General features: G+C 31.4%; 2 protein-coding genes across 5 annotated transcripts in view; both read left to right on the forward strand.

Moving 5' to 3' along the window:
- The window catches only part of LOC124426670 (coiled-coil domain-containing protein 137), a 52362-nt gene extending 40257 nt beyond the window's left edge, over nucleotides 1-12105 (forward strand). For all 4 annotated transcript variants that reach the window (XR_006942780.1, XR_006942778.1, XR_006942783.1 and 1 more), the window contains exon 6: nucleotides 11659-12105. The gene's annotated coding sequence lies outside the window, so the exon portion shown is untranslated. The remainder of the gene's footprint in view (nucleotides 1-11658) is intronic.
- LOC124426761 overlaps nucleotides 10975-20296 on the forward strand; it is a 53876-nt gene continuing 44554 nt past the window's right edge. Inside the window, exons 1-3 of the mRNA XM_046968841.1 lie at nucleotides 10975-10978; nucleotides 11659-11682; nucleotides 11964-14067. Coding sequence (XP_046824797.1) covers nucleotides 10975-10978; nucleotides 11659-11682; nucleotides 11964-14067 — 2132 coding nt within the window. The remainder of the gene's footprint in view (nucleotides 10979-11658; nucleotides 11683-11963; nucleotides 14068-20296) is intronic.

A 20296-nucleotide genomic window follows, 5' to 3' on the forward strand; every position in this document is an offset into this window, starting at 1 on the left:
TCTCTCTTAGACATTATATATCTACTATATAGGTAGTGGTGATAGGCGATAAAATTCAATTGCAGGAAACAGGTAGCACGATACTCGAGACCTCGAGACATTCGAGCATCTAATTAAGCGAAGTAAAGCAAGAGAGAAGGCGCAAAGTAAGAAAAGAAGTGAGAAAGGAGGTGAGAGGCAAGTCCGTCTATGTATATGTTACTTTGATATATACTATCTGAATATATACGTTCGGGAACGCTTCGAGATAGAGGATTAGAAGAGAATTATTATTATAGCAGGAAACGGTTTCAGTACGATGAAATTCGAAATGTCTGGAATAATAAAAGATAGAAACGTATCGTTACGAAATAATTGGAAATATTGGGGAGGAGTGGTGGTGGAGGAGGGATGGGAGGGAAAAAAATAATGTATTTGATGAGAATCGTATAGGGAAGATATGATAACTTTAAAAACTTTATAAATAAAAATATTAAATATGACCGATCCTTATTTGCACGAAGAAAAAGTAGAAGCGAAATACGAAATAGTCGTCTGGTTCGTTCCAACGAATATTATTTTTTTTTTCTTTCTTTTCTTTTTATTTTATTTTTTATTTTTTTTTTTCAATTTTTCTTTTTTTTCTTTTTCTTTTTTTTTTTATTCGAATACGTTTAATATACCACGATCATTGCGAAATGTTCAAAGATTTTTTTGTTTATATATGTAAAAATATAAATCGATAAAAAGTATACTCTACATATGTAAAAAAATACGAATTTTGATGAAATTTATTTTTCAAATATTTTGTAAAATCGTCTATACGATTTTTCCTCGTTATTTATATTCGCTTTATCATCATCGATTCTTTTTTCCTCGTAAAATTAAAATAAACAAAAGAAACGAAACAAAAAAGAGAACGTGAGGGGTTAAAGTGAAATTATTGATAAATTGTCATTTTAGTTTTCATATAAAATTATTTTCCATCCAAATCACTTTGACGTGTATACATGTACAATTAAATAAGTAATAATTTTTATCCAACGTACATTGTATATTTATATACATTTATTCGTACGATATAATCAAATGCCGCTTCTATTGAACTTGAATGAAATTTTATTTAAAAGAAAGATAAAACAAAATCAAGGATCTATGTTAAATTTAATGATCGCATGAAAATAATCCCTCATTGTTATATTAGAACTTAAGATAAATTTAAAAAGTACTTATGTCATCGTATTTAAATATTTCATCATTTCACTCGAGACAATAGGAACGTCGAAACGCACACATTGATAATCTCTCCTTATTTTTAAAACCGAAATTATAATTTTTTTTAAAAACATTCACTGCTGGGACGATGATAATTTATGTAGAACAATTTGTTTTCTTTTCTCTTTCTCTTTTTTTTTTTTTTTTTTTTGAATACTCAACTCCGGTTCCCTATTTTTTAAAGCAATAGATCTTCTTTGATAACGATATTTAAATAAATTAACATTTAAGTTTATGCTTTTAGAAAATAACTTTAGTACAACGAATATATTCATGTATGTACGTATCTATGTAATTTTATTTTTGATTCACGATATTGGATAAATATATATTTTATCGTGAGATCATAATTTTCAAGATCGACATTTCAAGATCGTCTAGTTTATATGTCCTGTTTAAATCAACCAATCGTTTATTTTTGTTAACAGTTTTAATTTAAATAGGATTGACTATTATATTTTATTATTATTATATCTGATATTAAGCCCATTAAAAATAGATTAATGTAAATCATAAAAGAGTGGCGTTTTGCATTCTTGTATCGGTGGACTTCAATCGTCACATTATATAACGTGCATCTGCTTTATCTCCGCACTTTAACTAGTATTTTCTTATCAACGTGACGAGGATCATAAATCACGGGTGTGTAAGTATATAGTAGTCGTAAACAGAGCAAGGCTTGCGCTATCTTTACTTTGCGACCATCTTTCCTGTTCACTCACTCACTCATTCTCTCTCTTTTTCTCTCTTTTTCTCTCTCTCTCTTTCTTCGTTTTATCGCATCCTACAATTATTATTGTTTATCATCAACGAAATCGATATACAAATTTGGAATGACCGACGTTTAACACATTCTTCACAATTATCTACATCATCTTTTTTTCTATCATAACATTTGTCAATTCTTTTATTTATATAACTAATGTAATTTTAATGTTTATCGCGAGAAAGTTCGCGCGCGAAACATGATTTTTTTACATACCGAAATATTCCGCAATAAATGTTTAACAGTTTTATTGGCTGGGGGATTCTGAAAAAAAGTTTTGTAAAAAAAAAAAAAATAGAGAGAGAAAGAGAGAAAAACAGTGACAAAGCTGGCGCGATAGGGCTTGTTTCAATGCACGTCGATAGAATCGAGCGAACAACGCGTCAATTGCGCAATGCGCGGCCCGCAATTCTCTGGTACTTTTCGATATGGAAAAAATTTATGTAAACAGCGCGAACACGTTTGCCTCACACTGAAATGAAAAACGTTTAAGGAATATTTTAATTAATCGTAAAAACATATAATATTATTACGAAGTGTCGTAAAGATAAACACTTTTTAATTTTAATACGAAAGAGTTCCGTTCGAAATTGTTTTTGGACGGGGACGGGCGAGGGGGGGGGGGTCATATGATATGTTCCACGAATTTGTTTCTTTTTCTTTTCGTTTCTGTTTTTGTCCGTCTTAGTACGGTCAGATAATAATCAAAGCAATGAAAATGAAGTGGAACAAGTGAGAGAATTCGCACATTCGTACTCTCAAAGCGACTCTTCGGTAAATGTTGAGAGCAGAAAAGCGGTATCTTCCAAAACACCGGAGCGAAAATTGCTACGAAGGTGCAATTTAGAGGCTGCGAAGTCTCGTTAATGTTATTCAACCGCACCGAAGCAAATGCTGCCCCGCCTGTTGCCGGCGCACGCGCGTATACTTACACTTTCGTTACTTTCACATACTAATGTGCGCGCGTTCGACCGCATTTGCGAAAGGTAAAATGAAATTTTCAAGGAGCACGAGGGGATGTTTTAAAATATCAACAAAACCGTGTTAATGTTATTTTATTTTTTGGAAAATATATTTTTTCATATTTTCTTTTTCTTTCTTTTCTTTTTTTTTTGTCTTGTTTTGTTTTTCTTTGTATACGCGCGTGCGTGTATTTTTGTTTAATACTCATTTTACAAGGAGAATATATTATGCGAATAGAGAAAAGAATTTTTCTTTTTATTTTTTTTATTTCTTTTTTATTTTATTTTTTTTTATTTTATTTTTTTTTTAATATTTGCCTTATATTTATTTTAAAGATAAAAATCGATTAGTTTGTGATTACTTTATTTTTTAATGCGCGTACTTAATGAGAATTTCGCGATTAATAATTTTTCTCGTAATATTAATTTGAAGAAAATTTTTTTCAATATTATAACCTTTATTAATTATACAACTTGGATATGTAAAAAGGAACTCGTTAACGAGTAGTAAATTAATCGGACTATAAACAATTTCGGACTTCTTCGAATATTTCGTCGAAACATTTATTTATTTTAGTTATCACTTTTTTTCGAAATTTTGTTTTCGTTCGAATAAACGGTATACTTTATTTTCTACTTTCCTTTTTGTTCTTTTTCTTTTTCTTTTTTCTTTCTTTTTTTTTTTTTTTTTTTCTTTCTTTTATTCTACATTCATTTTCACGCATAGATCGCGTTGACTGCCGGATATGACGTACGGGATTAGAATCGTCGGACAGTTTTAATTTCATTCTAGGCATCGAGTTGCATACGGATTCTACTTATATAACGTCGTCGTCATCATAGTTGAGATTTTCCTCTTCAAAAAAGTTTTTAACTCGTTTTCTATTTTATATTAATATTCATTCACAATAACCAAAGTTACGTTAATTGCAAGTAACTCGGTTTCACAAGGGAAACTGTTTACCAATCGCAAACCATTGATTCCCCTGCGTAATCAGAAGATCTATCGAACTTGTAATTAACTATTCCGTAAGCAGTCCAGAGATTTTCAAAAATTTATAATTTAATACATACGGGTAATTAAACATCGATTATTCTCTCGTCAATTCACGAATAATATTTCGAATCGTGAATTCAAGATGTCTCTCTAACGAACCCAGATCGAATATGATCTATGTTATCATTACGCGAACCGAATCAATCATCTGAAAGAGAAAAGAATTATAAAGAGCAACTAAAAGAGAGATCGATAAAATCGCAAATATAAATCATCCGCGTCGGAAACGCTAACGAGTGAACATTTATCGCGAATTTAAAGCAGATGGATCGATCGATTCACCGATAAAAATGAAGAGGACTTTTCTTTTTTTATTTCCAATGACAATTATTATTGAAAAGAAAAAAAAAAAAAAAAAAAAAGAAAAAAAATATTCCGATGAAGCAGTCAAATGTATAGTATAGCTCTTTCTCTCTCTCTCTCTCTCTCTCTCTGTTCTTTTTAAGTACAATTTTATGAAAGTTGTGCTTTTAGAAATGAATTAACGTAATAATTAAAAACAAATTTTACAAATTCTTAATAAACCCTTTTAAGCTTTACGTTACATTATCAACTATTCATAAACAAGATATAATCTATATTAAGATCAACAATCGATCGAATTAATTCTACGCTTATTAATAAATAAAATTAATAATATCCTGAATGAGATCATATATGAAAAATTTAATGATACATTTTCTAATATATTTCTTTATATGGAATCATTGTATCTATGTATCTTCAATGAGTATTACGATTATTAAGATCATCCAAGTATGGATTTCGATGCGTCACTAAGAGAAATAATTTAGGATAGATCTTCTTACCAAGGACAATTATGCGTGTGGGCCCCAGGTCATCTCTTCTAAATATAGTATCAACGCATATTGTCATTATCTTCAATTATCTTGAAAGCTAATGCGGATGCCTTTGTAAACACCCGCAATATCATATCCCAAACCACAACATCATGCGTAGGTAGAGACGTTACGATACTACTCGGTCTCCTCCTATCTTACCTACGCGTTAGTGGTAGTGGCGCAATGCAAAATTGATGGCTGCGAATGACGTATGCGGTCGCACATTAGAGTTGCACTTTAGTACGATGAAACGTTGGACGGCCTGCCTTGGTAGTTAACGTTTCGCTTAACCGCTGTTATCTCGGAACAATGAAGAGACTGGTACGCTTTAATCGATACTCCCGTTGGAAGGTTAATCGTTTACCAGTTATCTACCTATACGTTCACTGACAGACCTTGAATCGTACTATGACCCTTTAAAATCGATAATAATGAAAGATCGACAATCTTTCAATAGATTTTTCTTTTTTTGATAATTAATCTAATCTAATATAATTTCTATATATAAGGATAAGAAGATTTTTACGTCTTTTAATTTTTCATTGTTGCAATTTTTCTTTCGAATTAATTACTTAACGAAAAGTATCTTAAAATATATATATATATATATTTTTTTTTGTATTATAAGCGAGAAACTTTTGTGAAAATACTATGTATAAAACAAATATAAAAATATATTTGTTCGATAAAATCAAAATGTATCAATTTTTGAATTAAAACTTTAAGGAGCATGTGTTGAGTAATATGAGTGAACATATAGAAAATTAATCTCTTTCCAAGCATGTATAATTAAAATATCTTCGAAGCATATTATATGTAGATTCCATTTCATACCATATGGATATCCATTGGATTTATTCTTCGCATTGCTTTGATTTTGAGAATAATTAATTTATTTTTATCGTGTGCACGTTGCTATTGATTTTTTTTTCCTTTAAATTTTTTTTACCACTACCTACAAAGGCCTTCTTTCTTTTTCTTTTTCTTTTCTTTTTTCTTCAAATTGATAAGCTCTATCAATTTGATTGATTCAACTCTAGGGGAAAACGCATTAATCTACTCTGCACGAATTATATGAAAGTATCTATAAAAAAAAAAACAAAAAAAAAGTCTGGAGCATATAAACGAAGTAAAGAAACTTAATTAGTTCATCATGAAATGATTCAATTCAGTGTCTACAATTTTATATATAATTTCTCCCGACATAATGAATCAAAATGACAATTCAAATATATTTACGTTTTTTTTCGTAAGAACGAAATTGTTATTGTCAACGTAAACAAACTCTATCGTAGTAAACAGATAAACAATACACTTAAAACATCTAATACTGATTTAGTACTATATATTTGTGTTCAAATAATTACAATGTAACAATCAAATAGTATCAACTTGCTTCGGTCTTTCTTATTTATAACAAACGATAACTGAGTATATAGAAACTAAATATATTCTATAAAAATTATAAAATAGAAATAAAAATGATAATATTGTTTGAAAAAGAAAAAGAAAAAGAAAAAGAGAAAAAAAAAAGGAAAAACAAATTTATCATTTCGAAAAAATCAACTTTGAAGATCGTTCGAACGTATTTTCAATTTAATGAATGAACATCTATTTTGTTTTTGTTTTACGAATCATTACTTTCTATTGTCTTTTGAATTAATTTCAATGAAATTTATTTCCTATATCGAAAAAAAACAAAAAAAAAAAAAAAACAGAACAAAAGAGAGAAAGAAAGAAAAAACCTCAATTTCACAGTTTCAATCCAATTGTTCAAGGGTAATCGCTTACCTATCGGTTTTACCATGATTATCGTTCCGGTGTGTATTTCGACGCGTTGTAAATTGATTTGTAGGTGCGTCGAGTACCGTCAGAGAGACGATCATAGAGCCGTCAAAGAACCCCTTACGCATCATACTCGTTTTTCGACATACTCTCGATGGATTCTCGTGTACGTGTATATAAAAAAAAGAGAGAGAGAGAGAGAGGGAGAGAGAGAGAGAGAGAGAGAGAGAGAGAGAGAGAGAGAGAGAGAGAGAGAGAGTGGGAGAAAGATAGATCTGTCAAGCGACTATTAGGTTGCGAGTATTCTTGGCGCAACGACACTCATAGTCTATTCCAAAAATATACTAACTCGACCAGCGCCGACGCATTTCGTATTCGAGATAAGCTGCTCGGTCGATCGAATACGAGTTTTATTTATTTGTTTTTTTTTTGTCCCTCCCTCCCTCCCACCCTCCCATCCTTCCACCTCCATATTTTTTTCTTCTTTCCCTTTTTCCTCTTGTCTCTTCTTTTCTTTTTCTTTGCTTTTCTTTTTCTTTCTTTTTTTGACGGAGAAAAGGTTTGCGCGGTCGTTGATAAAGGATCGACTTAAGTGTGTCAACGATCGCGTCTCCTATAAAAGCAGCGCACTCGTCGCACGGCCTCCATTCGAACGAACGAATGAACGAACGAACGAACGAGAGAGAGAGAAAGAGAGAAAGAGAGAGAGAGAGTGAGAGGGAGAGAGAGAGAGAGAAAGAGAGAGAGAGTGAGAGGGAGAGAGAGAGAGAAGCGGATCGGAAAGATGCTGAGACGAATGCGATAAATGTGACGTGAGCGAAAAGGAAAGAGACGTTCGTTCTTCGTTCGAGTGTCTTTCGATAGTGGATGGATTTTTCATTTCTTATTGCCTTCGTCCCGTACGATAAGGATTTCTCATCCATCGTCGGCAAAGATCACTTCTTTAGAAAGAAATTTGTGAAACCTAGTAATAGCAAGGGAACATTTAAAACGATCGATTTGGGTTTGAGTTGGAGTTTTTGACAAAAGTTATCTCGAAAGATGGATGATATTATGTATTGTAAATTTGGAAAATTTAATATTGGTTATTTTTTTTTTCTTTTTTCTTTTTTTTTTTTTTTAATATCAATGATAAATTGATATCGTCCAAAATTACAGGGTCGACGTATCACAGGCCGAAGAAAAATTTTTTTTAATTCTTTTTTTATTCCATCGATACTTATTCTTTATACTGTTGACAAAAGTTTTTTTAATTTCTTTCTACATTTTACCCCGATATTGTTTATTTTTCTATATATTTTTTTTTCCTTTTGTTTTTTTTTTGTTATCTTTTCTTTCCTTCATTATAAATTTTTATATTTCTGACACGCAACTCTATAGTCATTCATAATGATAATCGACTTTTTCTTTTTGAATATAATTGGGGCCTCTTGGGTGAACTTGTAGCATCGTAGTCTTAATCGTTCAAAAGATAAGCAAATAATGGTAATTTAGCACCTTATACATAAAAGCCAACGAATTACTCTGACTACTTACGTGTCGCAAAGCAATTTGCTTTATGGTTACGACTTCGTAAAGTCGCACACGCGTCGTATATAGTCTCGTTATATTGCTCGTCAATGAAATTTCTACTCTGGTATTTCTACTCTTACTCTGCTATACGCATTTGTACGCAGGCATGTCATCGATTTCATCTTACGTAAGATTTAATGTTACAATAACGTTGGTACAAGTCGTAAAGATTAATTTACTTCCTTTTTTTTTCTTTTCTCTTTTTTTTTTTTTGTTTTTTTAATTATTTATCTGTTCGTCGTTAAAACGGAGATTTTTCTTATAAAGGAATTTTTAATAAATTAAAAAAAAATCGGAAATTTTTTGAACAAACAAAGCAAACAAAGAAACAAAAATACTATACGTATTTACTTCGTTTCTTTATTTATAACATTAACATTGTGATAGATGTTAAAAAAAAAAATAAGAAAAAGATATTTTCTCGATGTCGGTGACATCGAAATTACGATTATACCCGATAAAAAATTCGATTCGTTTTGATTGTTATCAGAAACGAATGACAAAGTATCCGATGAAAGGTAGGCGTAAAATCTCTGAAGTTTTATGATAAAAGCTTCTAAGTTGCTCGCTATACCGTGAGATTGTAATTAATTAATGGATTAACCCTTCGGCTTACAGTGAAATGAAGTGAAAAATAGGGTCAAAGAGGAACAAGAGAAAGGATAGAAAAAACTTGGGGGAAAGGATGGTATGAAATAAAAATATTACTCTATTGGAGGTAATAAAAATCGATAAAAAGAAAAAAAGGAGAACCACACGTTTTTCTGATTCGATGAGAACGATCACCCTCTTGAAATGAAAATAAATAAGATATTTGAAAATAAATAAAAATATGAGATACGAAGTGAAGATATGTAATTTAAGAAGAAAAAGAAAAAGAAAAAAAAAGAAGAGAAACAAGCAAACAAACAAACAGCAAAAAAGAACGAACAAAAGAAAACAAAAGGCGAAAGATTTGTATCAACTCACGTATAAAACTTTATACCAAGTAATAATTTACGATTTATGCTCATAAAATATTAATAATTTTTGTAACTTTTACTTATAGTTCTCTACTTTCTCTCTCTCTTTCTCTCTTTCCCTTTCTGTCTCTCTCTCTCTCTCTCTCTCTCTCTCTCTCTCTCTCTCTCTGTGTCTCTACCTCTATCTCTATCTCTATCTGCAAATATACAAATGTCGACTTTAAAATGATATCAGTAAGTAATAAAAGCAAGGGGGATATAGATATACCGCAAAGCTACATTTTAGAAATTTTCGGCACATTTCAAGACTCGATCTCATATTCTGAGCATAAGCTCGATCTTCTGCTTTATTTAGTTGTATTTCGATGCAGTATTTAAATGATCCACGACTACAGGAGCTTGGCATACACTTATAGTGTCTCTTCTTTGGCTTCTATATTCTCTTTCTCTTCTCTCTCTCTCTCTTTCTCTATTTTACACTCACTTCTCTTGCTCGTTCCATCTCTCTTAGTCTCCAATATATCCTTCATGAATATGTAGAACCGCTTGCACTTGCCTTCTTCCACTTTTTCTACCGGCATATATTTTCCGCTTATTATAACGTACAATACTAAAAATATTACATTGCTCTCTCTCTCTCTCTCTCTCTCTCTCTCTCTCTCTCTCTATCTCTCTCTTTCTCTCTCTCTCAACCCGTTTACGTAAGCCAAGAAGTAGCAAATCGTTTCGCGAACATATTATTTTCATAAGTAAGCATTTATAAGAAGGAAAAGTTGTTGTGACATTTTTTATAAAAGGAATAAACTAAATTCTTTTTTTCTTCCTTTCTCTTTTCCTTTTTTCCTTTTCCCCTTTCCCCTTTACATTTCTTTTAATCCATTGAAGTTTTGAAAACATGTTTCCATATTAATAATTTCAAATTATTTAAGTAATCATCTTTTATTCGATTTTAAAATATCTTCAAAGAAATGGTAGTAAATGGAAAAAAGTAAAATGCCATTGAGATTCTATGTGCTCTCCTCGACTATAATAAAGATAGCTAGACTCATCGACATTTCTACTTAAGCAAACTATCTTCGTCGGGAGTACGCTCAAAATCGATCGGTCGTATAACGTCGACCACGTACCATCTTTTTTATGTATATTAGATACATTTTAAAAAGCGATAAGATTACAGATTAAAATCCGAGCGAAATGAAATTGCATGGAACTTAATTTGGAGAGGTGAGGGGGGGGGGTAAAGGAAGAAAAAGAGAAACAAAAAAAAACAGAAAAAAAGGAGAAAAAAAGAATAGAAAAAAAAAAAAGTTAAAAGCTCGTAGTAATTAATACTACAATCGTAAAAGCTAATATAATTCTATGAGAAGATAATTAACGATAATTGTCATCTACGATTTAATTCAATCCCTAAAAGCAATGCCGACTTTTTGATTTTTTTTTTTTTTTTTTTTTTTTTTTTTTATATATATTTAACAGATCGATTCAATTCAAAAGAGCTTCCTAAAAATCTTTATTTCGAATAATTATTAAGCTGCAATCAAAAAGGGTATATTAGCGGTCTTTCTATTTTACTTTTTAACATCGCAAGTGGATTCCCTGTCAGGATTATTCCGCTATCTCTTTACAAGATACATAAATGTTTACGAATGAGAGAAAGGAAACGGGGGAAAAAGAACGATAAATCATTATTATCGTCGTTACACGTATATACATTCGCTTGGAATACTTTGAGCTGGTTTCATACGATACAGCGGACGTGGCGGGAAATTCAAAAATGGGTTAGCATTTCGATAAAAAATATTGAATAACCCGCATTTCCGCGTATACCAGGACATTTTCTAAAGGTGATAGGGTAGAAGAGTCTTTACGATCGTGATTCCTCTTCCTCCATTTTCGTTGCGACGCGCCTTTACGAGGTAGACCTTGCGATAACCATAATGGCCGGTTTCAAACCATTATCGTCACTCTATTTCACACTCGATATCTTCGAAGGCTTTTCTCCTTTCTTGATTCCTCCTCTTCGAGCATCGTATCTATATCTTCTGTGATCGTGTTCTAAATCATCACGATAACGTCTTCTTATTGGCTAATATATAATAAAATTAATTATTAATCGGTTATTGACATAGTATCATTAATTCTTATGTCGATTACTATGATTTACTCGTTTACTAAAAAAAATCGATAACAATTAAGGAAAAATGATAATTATGATCGTACATGTCGCAAATATTTAAATTTTCTCCCCCTCCCCCTCCCCCTCCCCTTCGCCCAAAAAGAAAACCATACGTTTGAGTGTTCTCTCGATAAAGATTGATATAGTTCGTATATATCTATTATATCGATTAGTATAAGGAAAATAAAAAAAAAATAAATGAAAAGAGAGAGAAAAAAAAGTACAATCATATAAAATTCAACATTTTATTTTCCTCAATTCTCGTTTCTCTTTATTTTTCAGGTGCGGAGGTGCTGGACTCAAAAGGTTAGCAGCGCTCTCGTCGTAGTTTCGTATTATCGTGTCTGTGATAAATAGCTAGAACCTACTATACATTCCAAAGTCTGTGAGATATAGTTCGTTGTTATTAAAGAAACTAGTGCTTTGTAGTTATTTAAAAGATATTTTAAAACCGAGAGAATAAAAAGAGAATAAAAGGAAAAAAAAGAAGAAAAAAAAAGGAAAGAAAAAAGAAGGAGAAAGGAAAAAAGAGGAAAACGAAAGAAATATCAAAGATCGGCAGAGGGGGTGCCAATTAAAGCATCATTAAACGCGCACATCGAAAATAACTCTGGACACGGAGAAATGTCTGGAAGCGGATGGCTCGAAAGACAGGAGAGCAAGTTTGGACCGCCGGATATACGAAGGCAACGATTCAAATTTGAAACTAAAAAAAGAGATAGCAAAGGAGGAGGGGGTGCATGAGATACGTAGATCGAAATCTGTTATCGATCTCTCGATCGGTACTCAAACCCTTGGAAAAGGAACAAAAATCCGACAATATTGGAGCGAGAGAATAAAACCAACGAAGATATCCATCGACGAAAGAACGAGAAAAATTCGTAAGGTAGATAGAAACGATTCGTTTCTCAAACGATTCGTCAAAACTTCCAAGGAAAATATTACAGAGGGATGCGAACGATTGGTCAGAAATATTCGTAAGAGTCCGTGTCTTTTAAAAAAAAAATTACACCTGACCAAGAGTAGAGAGAATTTGAGCGATACGAAAAACGATAAGAATCGTCCTGTCCCATCGATTAGAAGGAAAAAATCGAGAAAGAGTTCCCCGTGCGAATTGGATTATTTAAAAAAATCGAACGATTTTGTAATTGTTACGAAATATATAAAACAAGACGAGGATTCGTCGAGATCTAAAAGCGTCTCGGTCGAGGATGTCGAGGATTTGATACGTTCAGAGGATAATCTTAGATTATTGGAAGAGCGTGCTAATCTAAGAAGACGTTTTGAAAAGAAAAGAGAATCTAAGGATTCGCTTTTGGCTGATTATTCGCCTGCTGTACACAGGCGTTACGTACGGTCAAGGTCGTCGAGAAAAGAAGATCGCGTCTCCGAGCCTGAAAGTAAGCCGTTCGAACAACGTACGTGCAAGTGCGAAAGGAAAGTGAAATATTCACCACCGCCGGACGAGGAAGAACCGAAGGAGGAGGAAGAGGAGGAAGAGGAGGAGGAGAAGAAGGAAGAAGAAGAAGAGGAGGAAGAGGAGGAAGAGGTACAGAGGTCATCGAGACATAAACGGCAAATCTGCGATAACGCGAACGGGTCAGTCGATCTCGAAGAAGTTCCAACGACTCGACAATTTCCGATAGCCGACAGTGACCAGTTGCATGCGCGCGCCTCGAGCACGTCGTCCGACGTAAAATGCAAACTTGCAAATTCGTCGGGTGTACGAGGAGAAGAAGGAGAGGAACAACGGCAACGAGAACGACGACGACGACAACAACGAAAACAACGACGACAACGACGAAGAAGCGAACTACTACGTCGACGTAGGCAGCAAGAAAGTGAGGAGGAAGAAGAAGAAGAAGAAGAAGAAGAAGAAGAAGAAGAAGAAGAAGAAGAAGAGGGAAAAGAACCAACGAGTCTCAAGTTATCAGTCGAGCTATTATCGCCGTTACTCGAAACTGCGAGAATTTCGATAGGAGATCACGAGGATGAAAGTATTCTCTTAGCTGAAAGTTCTTTCGAAGCTCGATCGAGTATAGAAGAGGAGACGAGGAGCGTTAATTCTGAATCGTCGTCGATCGATACCATCGTTGGCGATGTTTTACGATCCGTGACTGTTTTACAAAACGATTCCATCGAAAAGATTATCGGGGATAGGATCGAATTGTCGAGGAACGACGTTAAGAAAAGAAAAAAAAGTTGTCTCGAGTATAAACCGAAATCGTGGAATTCAAAGATGAAGCTTACGATAAGAATGATCAGAATTCGCGACAAACTGATGCTCGGTTTGAGCGCCTTTGCGATATTATTCACTTTACTTTTGGTGATGGATCTTCAAATGGATCTTGGTTACAGTGGACATCATTTGGTACCAAGCCACGGTCGTGTTAGAATCGGTGATGATCCGAACGTCGAAACCATATATACTGGTTTCCGGCGTAAATTTTTACAACGTACGAACAGTAGTAAAGAACAATATGACACGTCCACATTTACGCGAACTGTCAAAGACATTGTTGGTGCTTCTCCGAGAACTGATAAATCGGACGAACACGATGATTTCGCTGATCTAATCGATATTATTGCAAACGGTTACGACGTTAACGCGGAAGAGGGTGTCATTAGGATTAGTGGCGAGGATCATACTTACAATCCTACCTTGGGAGAGCTCAGACATGCCGTTCTAGGGTAAGTTTTTCTCTCTCTCGCTCTCTATCTATTTATCTATTTATCTATCTATCTCTTTTTTTTTCTTTATTCTTCTTCTTTCTTCTTTTTCCTATTTGATTTTTTTACTGATATTTAATTATCAACGATCGTACGTACTTTCAATCGAAAATATAATTATATGTTTTTTAATTGTCGCGGAATCTCTTAGGATATTTAATTAATTACAATGTTAACTCTTAAGATTATTACAATAAAAAAGAAAAGAAATAATTTTCTTCGACCTTTTTAATATTAATTAAAATGCATTATCGCGTTACTTAATGAAACATTAAAAAAATATTGAAATTTTTAATTGGAAATCTAATGCTTTTGTAAAATTTGAAATGGAAATACGAGGTACTCATCCGAGTACTGAAATCAACGTAATCTGACGTTTGACTGACAGTTAAATCTAATCGAAAACAGAGTCAAGTAGCTCTACTATCTTCAATAGCAATTACTCTTGAGAAGGATGTATGAAATTAAGATTTTATTAATTAACGTTATCTCCGGAACTTCGGGAAAACATTTTGATGTACACGTTAGTTATCAACTGACTCGTTTTATAAATTTTTCTCTTCAAAAAGTGACGGTATATAGCAAAATCCTTACATTTTCAGATAAAATATTGAATGGGTCCGAGAACTAGAGAAGGCTAAAGCCACGATACGAGTTTACTAAATTGCTGTTTTCTCATGGTCTACACGCGTACCCACGTTTATAGGAACACGATTTTGCTCCTCCCGAGTCATTCCACACGACGAAATCGTGTTCGTTGGTGCGAACGCGATTGCGGACCTTCCTTTTCTTCTTTCCCTCCTTCCCTCCTCGCCTCCTTCCCTCCTTTCCCTTCCTAAGTCATCGTTTCCTTCTTTTCTTTTCTTTCCTCGTTGTTTTTTTATGTATATATTTTTTTCCATTTTTCTTTTTTTTTTTTTTGGATTTATTTATCGTTCTCTTTTCGTTAAAGTTCCGCTTCATCATCAACACTAACACATACGTTGAGACATACGATCGAATGCATCAGATTTCATTGAGTAATTTTTATATTATATATAAAAGGACGATATATATATATATATATGTTTTTTTTCATGATCGCTGTTAAATACATTGTACAGATACAGTTTTCTTATCTGTTCCTTTTTCTTCTTTTTTGTTTTGCACTTCTTTCTTGTTTTCTTTTCTTTTCTTTTTTTTTTTTTTTTTTTCTTGAAATCATCATTAATCATATTAGCTGACAGGTCTCTTAGGACGTATAGATCGTTATGAGAGTCAGCCCGAGTGAAATGCTTTTTTTTTATTTTTTATTTTTTTCTTCCTGCGTTTTTTATTTTTTTTTTTTTTTTTTTATTTTTTATTAGCTCAGGCAAAAAACGAGGCAAGGCAAGGTGACACGAGATGATTCTTTAAAATTGTTATATATAGCGTTCATATCAAATAAGATGTAATTCATTAATTTGTTCTCCATATATATAATACATATCATTAATCATTTATCTTATATTAACATGCATACGTAGATATGGTGCTTGTTTTGAATTAATCGAGAACGATGAAAAAGAATTCTTAAAATTCAGCATAACAATGATATTTAAAAGAAAAAAAATAAATAAAAAGAAAAAAGTTATAACTAATAATTAAAAGAAAGCGATGACGATTGACTAACAACAATTTTCTTCTGAACTGTTTTTCTTTGTAGTAAGACTTCAATTGTTCGATGATTTCTTCTTTGTCTTCTCTCATACGTTATCGATAACCTTTTGTTAGACTTTGTCATCGGCTTATCTCATACACTTCTACAAATATGATTTATCTTTTTCCTTTCTACCTATTTACTTGCATAATATATCTATATATGTGTTCTCATATCCTGCATATATAATATCAATTTAATGTCACTTAGATATATTCTATTGTACGTAACGATAAAACAAAAATTTTTAAGTTACGATTTAAATAATCAATATTACATTTGGCCATTCATTTTTATATACACAGACATATATATATATATATATATATATATATATATATATATATGTATATACATATATGTGTATATACATAATACGAAATATGAAAAAGCCTTTACTTTTTCTGTCCTGAATGTTGGAAGATATTAAAAAAGGATGAAATGTGTATATTAGAATAAGTCGAATAAGAGTGTTCGGTGATATCACGAAGTAACCTCGATTCCGATGGGAATAATGCATTGTTTCTTGTACATTCGAGTAACGACAATGGCATAAGACGGTGAAGGTTCGTTTACCTTCCTTTCAAAATAACATAAAAGGGTTCATATAGGCATGCGGAAACGATGCGATAGGATTTAAGAGACTTCGGTGCGAACCAGACGATGCTTTTTACTCTATGATATCTCTTGAGAATCTACGAAGAAGAAAGAAAGACAATCTGTATGTATCTCTTTTATTTTCTAGTAAAAGTATCCCTCCTTGAAATAATTCATAAAATATAAATAAACGATATTGCCAGATAATCGAAAGAAAATAAGTACATATATATATATATATATATATATATATATATATGTATGTATGTATGTATGTATAAAACGTATGATAACTTGAACTTTATCACTCCTTTATGTCCTATGACAGTGTCGACGAGAACGAAACGATAATCGAGTATCCTATTCGTGGATTAGATGATGCGAGATGAAAATAGAGCTATGTATGTACAATGTTATGATATGCTATCTGTGTTATTTGGATCAAGCTGACATTTCTGTATATATATTTTTAACTTTAAAAATCAATAAGAAAAATATTTTTCCAGATGGTAACGGTGGTGATGGTATTGGTGATGGCTTATCGATATCAGATTTTATAGGTATCATGAGACATTACACTATAGATCTAAAATATAAAATCTTAGATTTTGAAAATCATTCGTTCGAATGGATACATGAATCTTCTCTCCTCCCTTTCACATATGATAGATCTTCTTAATTGGTATTAGGTATTAAGTTCGGTATTATTGATGAAATTATTAGCCCTTACTTTATCCTTAATCTTTTAGCTTACTTTCACATCTCACTTTTTCTTCTTTTTGACAATGAATAACGGTTATGGCTTTATATCCGACTTTCGGGAAATAAACTATTCGGATTGACCTAATCATTTCCGTAAATAAGTCCTGTCCTTTTTTATTTTCTTTTTCTTCTTTTTCTCTTTTTTTGTTCCATAAATATTCGCAGAGATGACAGTTGAAGTTGTTTCATATATAAACATATCCGTAGTTGTGTCTATATTTTATTAAAGCCAAAACATCAAAAGTATTAAAAACATCAAAAGAATGAAATAAAAAAAATCAAGGATATTTTAAAGAAAAAATATCATTGGTAATTCGTATTGATCTGGTGATAGTGTTTCCGTCAGGTTTTTGCTGGTTGGATAGTAAAGTACAACCTAAATCAAATCGATAGTCCTATTCCTTTTTTTATTCACTTATTGAACGATTTTTAACTTAATACCTATATGTATATATATATACATATATATATATATATATGTTATGTTATATATATATATATATATGTTTATCCCTCAACGATATATATCATTCACATTGCTATACTAATTAATTGTAACACTAACCAACACTGTGCGTATTATATTATATATATAATAGATCTATACATAATATATATAATATATAATATCTACAATAATATATCTATACATATATATATATATATATATATATATATAAGGACATTTATCCTTCGTATGCATGATTTTCATAAACTAAGACTTTATATTTCGAATCAACTATTTCATTCTATGATATTCATTTGAATTTCATTTCGATTGATTATCGCTGCCTATCGGAAGTATAGACAATAAAGAAAAAAGAAAAATCAATTATTATTATTAATTTATTAGATGATAATAATATAGAAAATAAATATTTGTAATATCATCTGAAAGTATGATACTCGAAAAAAATGACGATATTTTTACATTCTCGGTGTACTGTATCCCATTCGATCGTGTTAAAGTTGACAAAAGCAGAACGCTCTTTCTCATAACTCGTCGCTTGGTTTCGAGGAACTTTCGAAGGGGCTTGAAAAACTTTCGAATAGCTTTTCTCAACGGACAATAAAAGAAGAGTGAAAAAACGAGATAAAGAAAGAGAGAGAGAGAGAGAGAGAGAGAGAGAGAGAGAGAGAGAAGGAGAGGGAGAAAGAAAGACCGAAAGAGTCATAAATCCATCCAGTTTTCTCGATTTTCCGCACGAAGGATGATCGAATAATCGACGAGTCTGAATCAGTCACGCAATACAGTCTTTGAGAACAAAAAAAAGAAGTACAAATAATAAAATAGATAAAAACAAAATAACTATTTATTTATAATTAGATCTATATTTATTAGAACATTGTACTTATTTACTATAAATCATAACTTTGATCCTTTTTTGTTCTCTTCATTATTATAATATCGTTTAAATCATAAACAAGTAATTCTATTTATTTATTTATCCATCGTTCAAATATTTAGATAATAAATGAGCATCTGTTTATCTATCTATCTTGTTTATCTATCTTGTTTATCTTGTTTATTTAGATATTTATTACAAGCCTAAAAGTTTCAGGATCGAATCTATAATAATTCAACGTTCACAAATTATAGTCGAATAAACAAATGGAATAAACTTTAAATAACACCAACTATAAAATAGTTTGCAAAACCGTATAAAAATTCAAAGAACGAAAAACATTGTTTGTAAGTGATGAGAGAGAGAGAGAGAGAGAGAGAGAGAGAGAGAGAGAGAGAGAGAGAGAGAGAAAGAGGAGATCACTGTTTCGGTCTAAAAAATAGAGATACATTTCTCCCGAGTAAAAGCCATTTTCTCGCTTCGTCCCGCTTGTTTACTCCAACTCATTTATAATTTTTCTCTCATGCCTATGCCCAGAGTGCAACTCTTTATCACGACGAAGACTTCGATCTCGTTCAGAAGGCGGCACAAGGTTCACATTATTAATTTTTTTTTTCCTCTCATAAATCGATCAATAAATTTACATTTTAATTAATGATTACAATTCTAATATTGACTTCTTTCTCTAACTTTGATAAAGTTTTCAAATTACATTAACATTGTTGCGAACATAAAACAATTTTATAATAATGAAATAATTTAAATAATGCTTGAATGCAATATTAATATTTTTTTCTTCTTTTTTTTTTTTATTGTCACTCTTAATTATTCTTAATTTATTCTGAAATATTTTGAATTATCCTCTTAAAGATAATTATTCTTAAAATAGTATATAACAAAATCACAATTGTATGGATTAATAAAATATTTAGGTTAGATTTTCTTGTTGAATTTAATATTTAAATTGTACTTTCTCATTGGCTTATATTATTTTCTTTTATTTGTCGTTTATTTAACGAACATATAAATTTTGACGCGAGGCAATAGAAAAAAAGTTCAAATTTCGCGGGACACGTAAAGAATCAAAAAATGCGTAATGCCATCTGTTGTAAATTTAAAATAATACGAAATTTGTGGAACGAAACTTGTTAGGTTCTTACGTTTTGGCAAAGATCCAAGAATTCTCTCCTTATTCAGGATTAACATCCTTTATCTTCACGCGTATTTACAGATACGCGACACGCTCGTTATCGCCTCCGTATTTCTTATATAAATTTCATCTTTATCGTGATCCGTTTTCTCTCGACACTTTATTGAGCATTCTTATCTCTAATAACAATATAGATATAAGATAAATCGTATAATATAATATGATCGATCAAAAATTATGTAATTAATAATTCCTTTCTTCTTTTTCTTTCTTTATATATATATATATAAAATTTAATATCACTTTTTTTTATTTTACATAATTAATTTCGAGGATTTAATTTTACTATACAAATACAAACATATTTCTAATAACAATGATTTTGAATTATCGCAATGTAAAAAAAATTTTAAATCCTTTTTCTACCATAAACCAAAAAAAATACATTATTATAAAATATTAAAATAAATAAATAAATATATATATATATATATATATATATATATATATTATAAAAGAATAAATGATGATGAAATTTAAAATGAGAGAAAGAGTTGTTGTGTAAGTGACCAAAGATATCACGGCGGAAATAAATACGTGCCCTCTAAACATGTTATCTTTGCTATGACTTCAGAAAAAAATAATAATAAAAAAAAA

The sequence above is a fragment of the Vespa crabro genome, chromosome 9, assembly GCF_910589235.1.
Source record: "Vespa crabro chromosome 9, iyVesCrab1.2, whole genome shotgun sequence".
Lineage (NCBI taxonomy): Eukaryota > Metazoa > Arthropoda > Insecta > Hymenoptera > Vespidae > Vespa > Vespa crabro.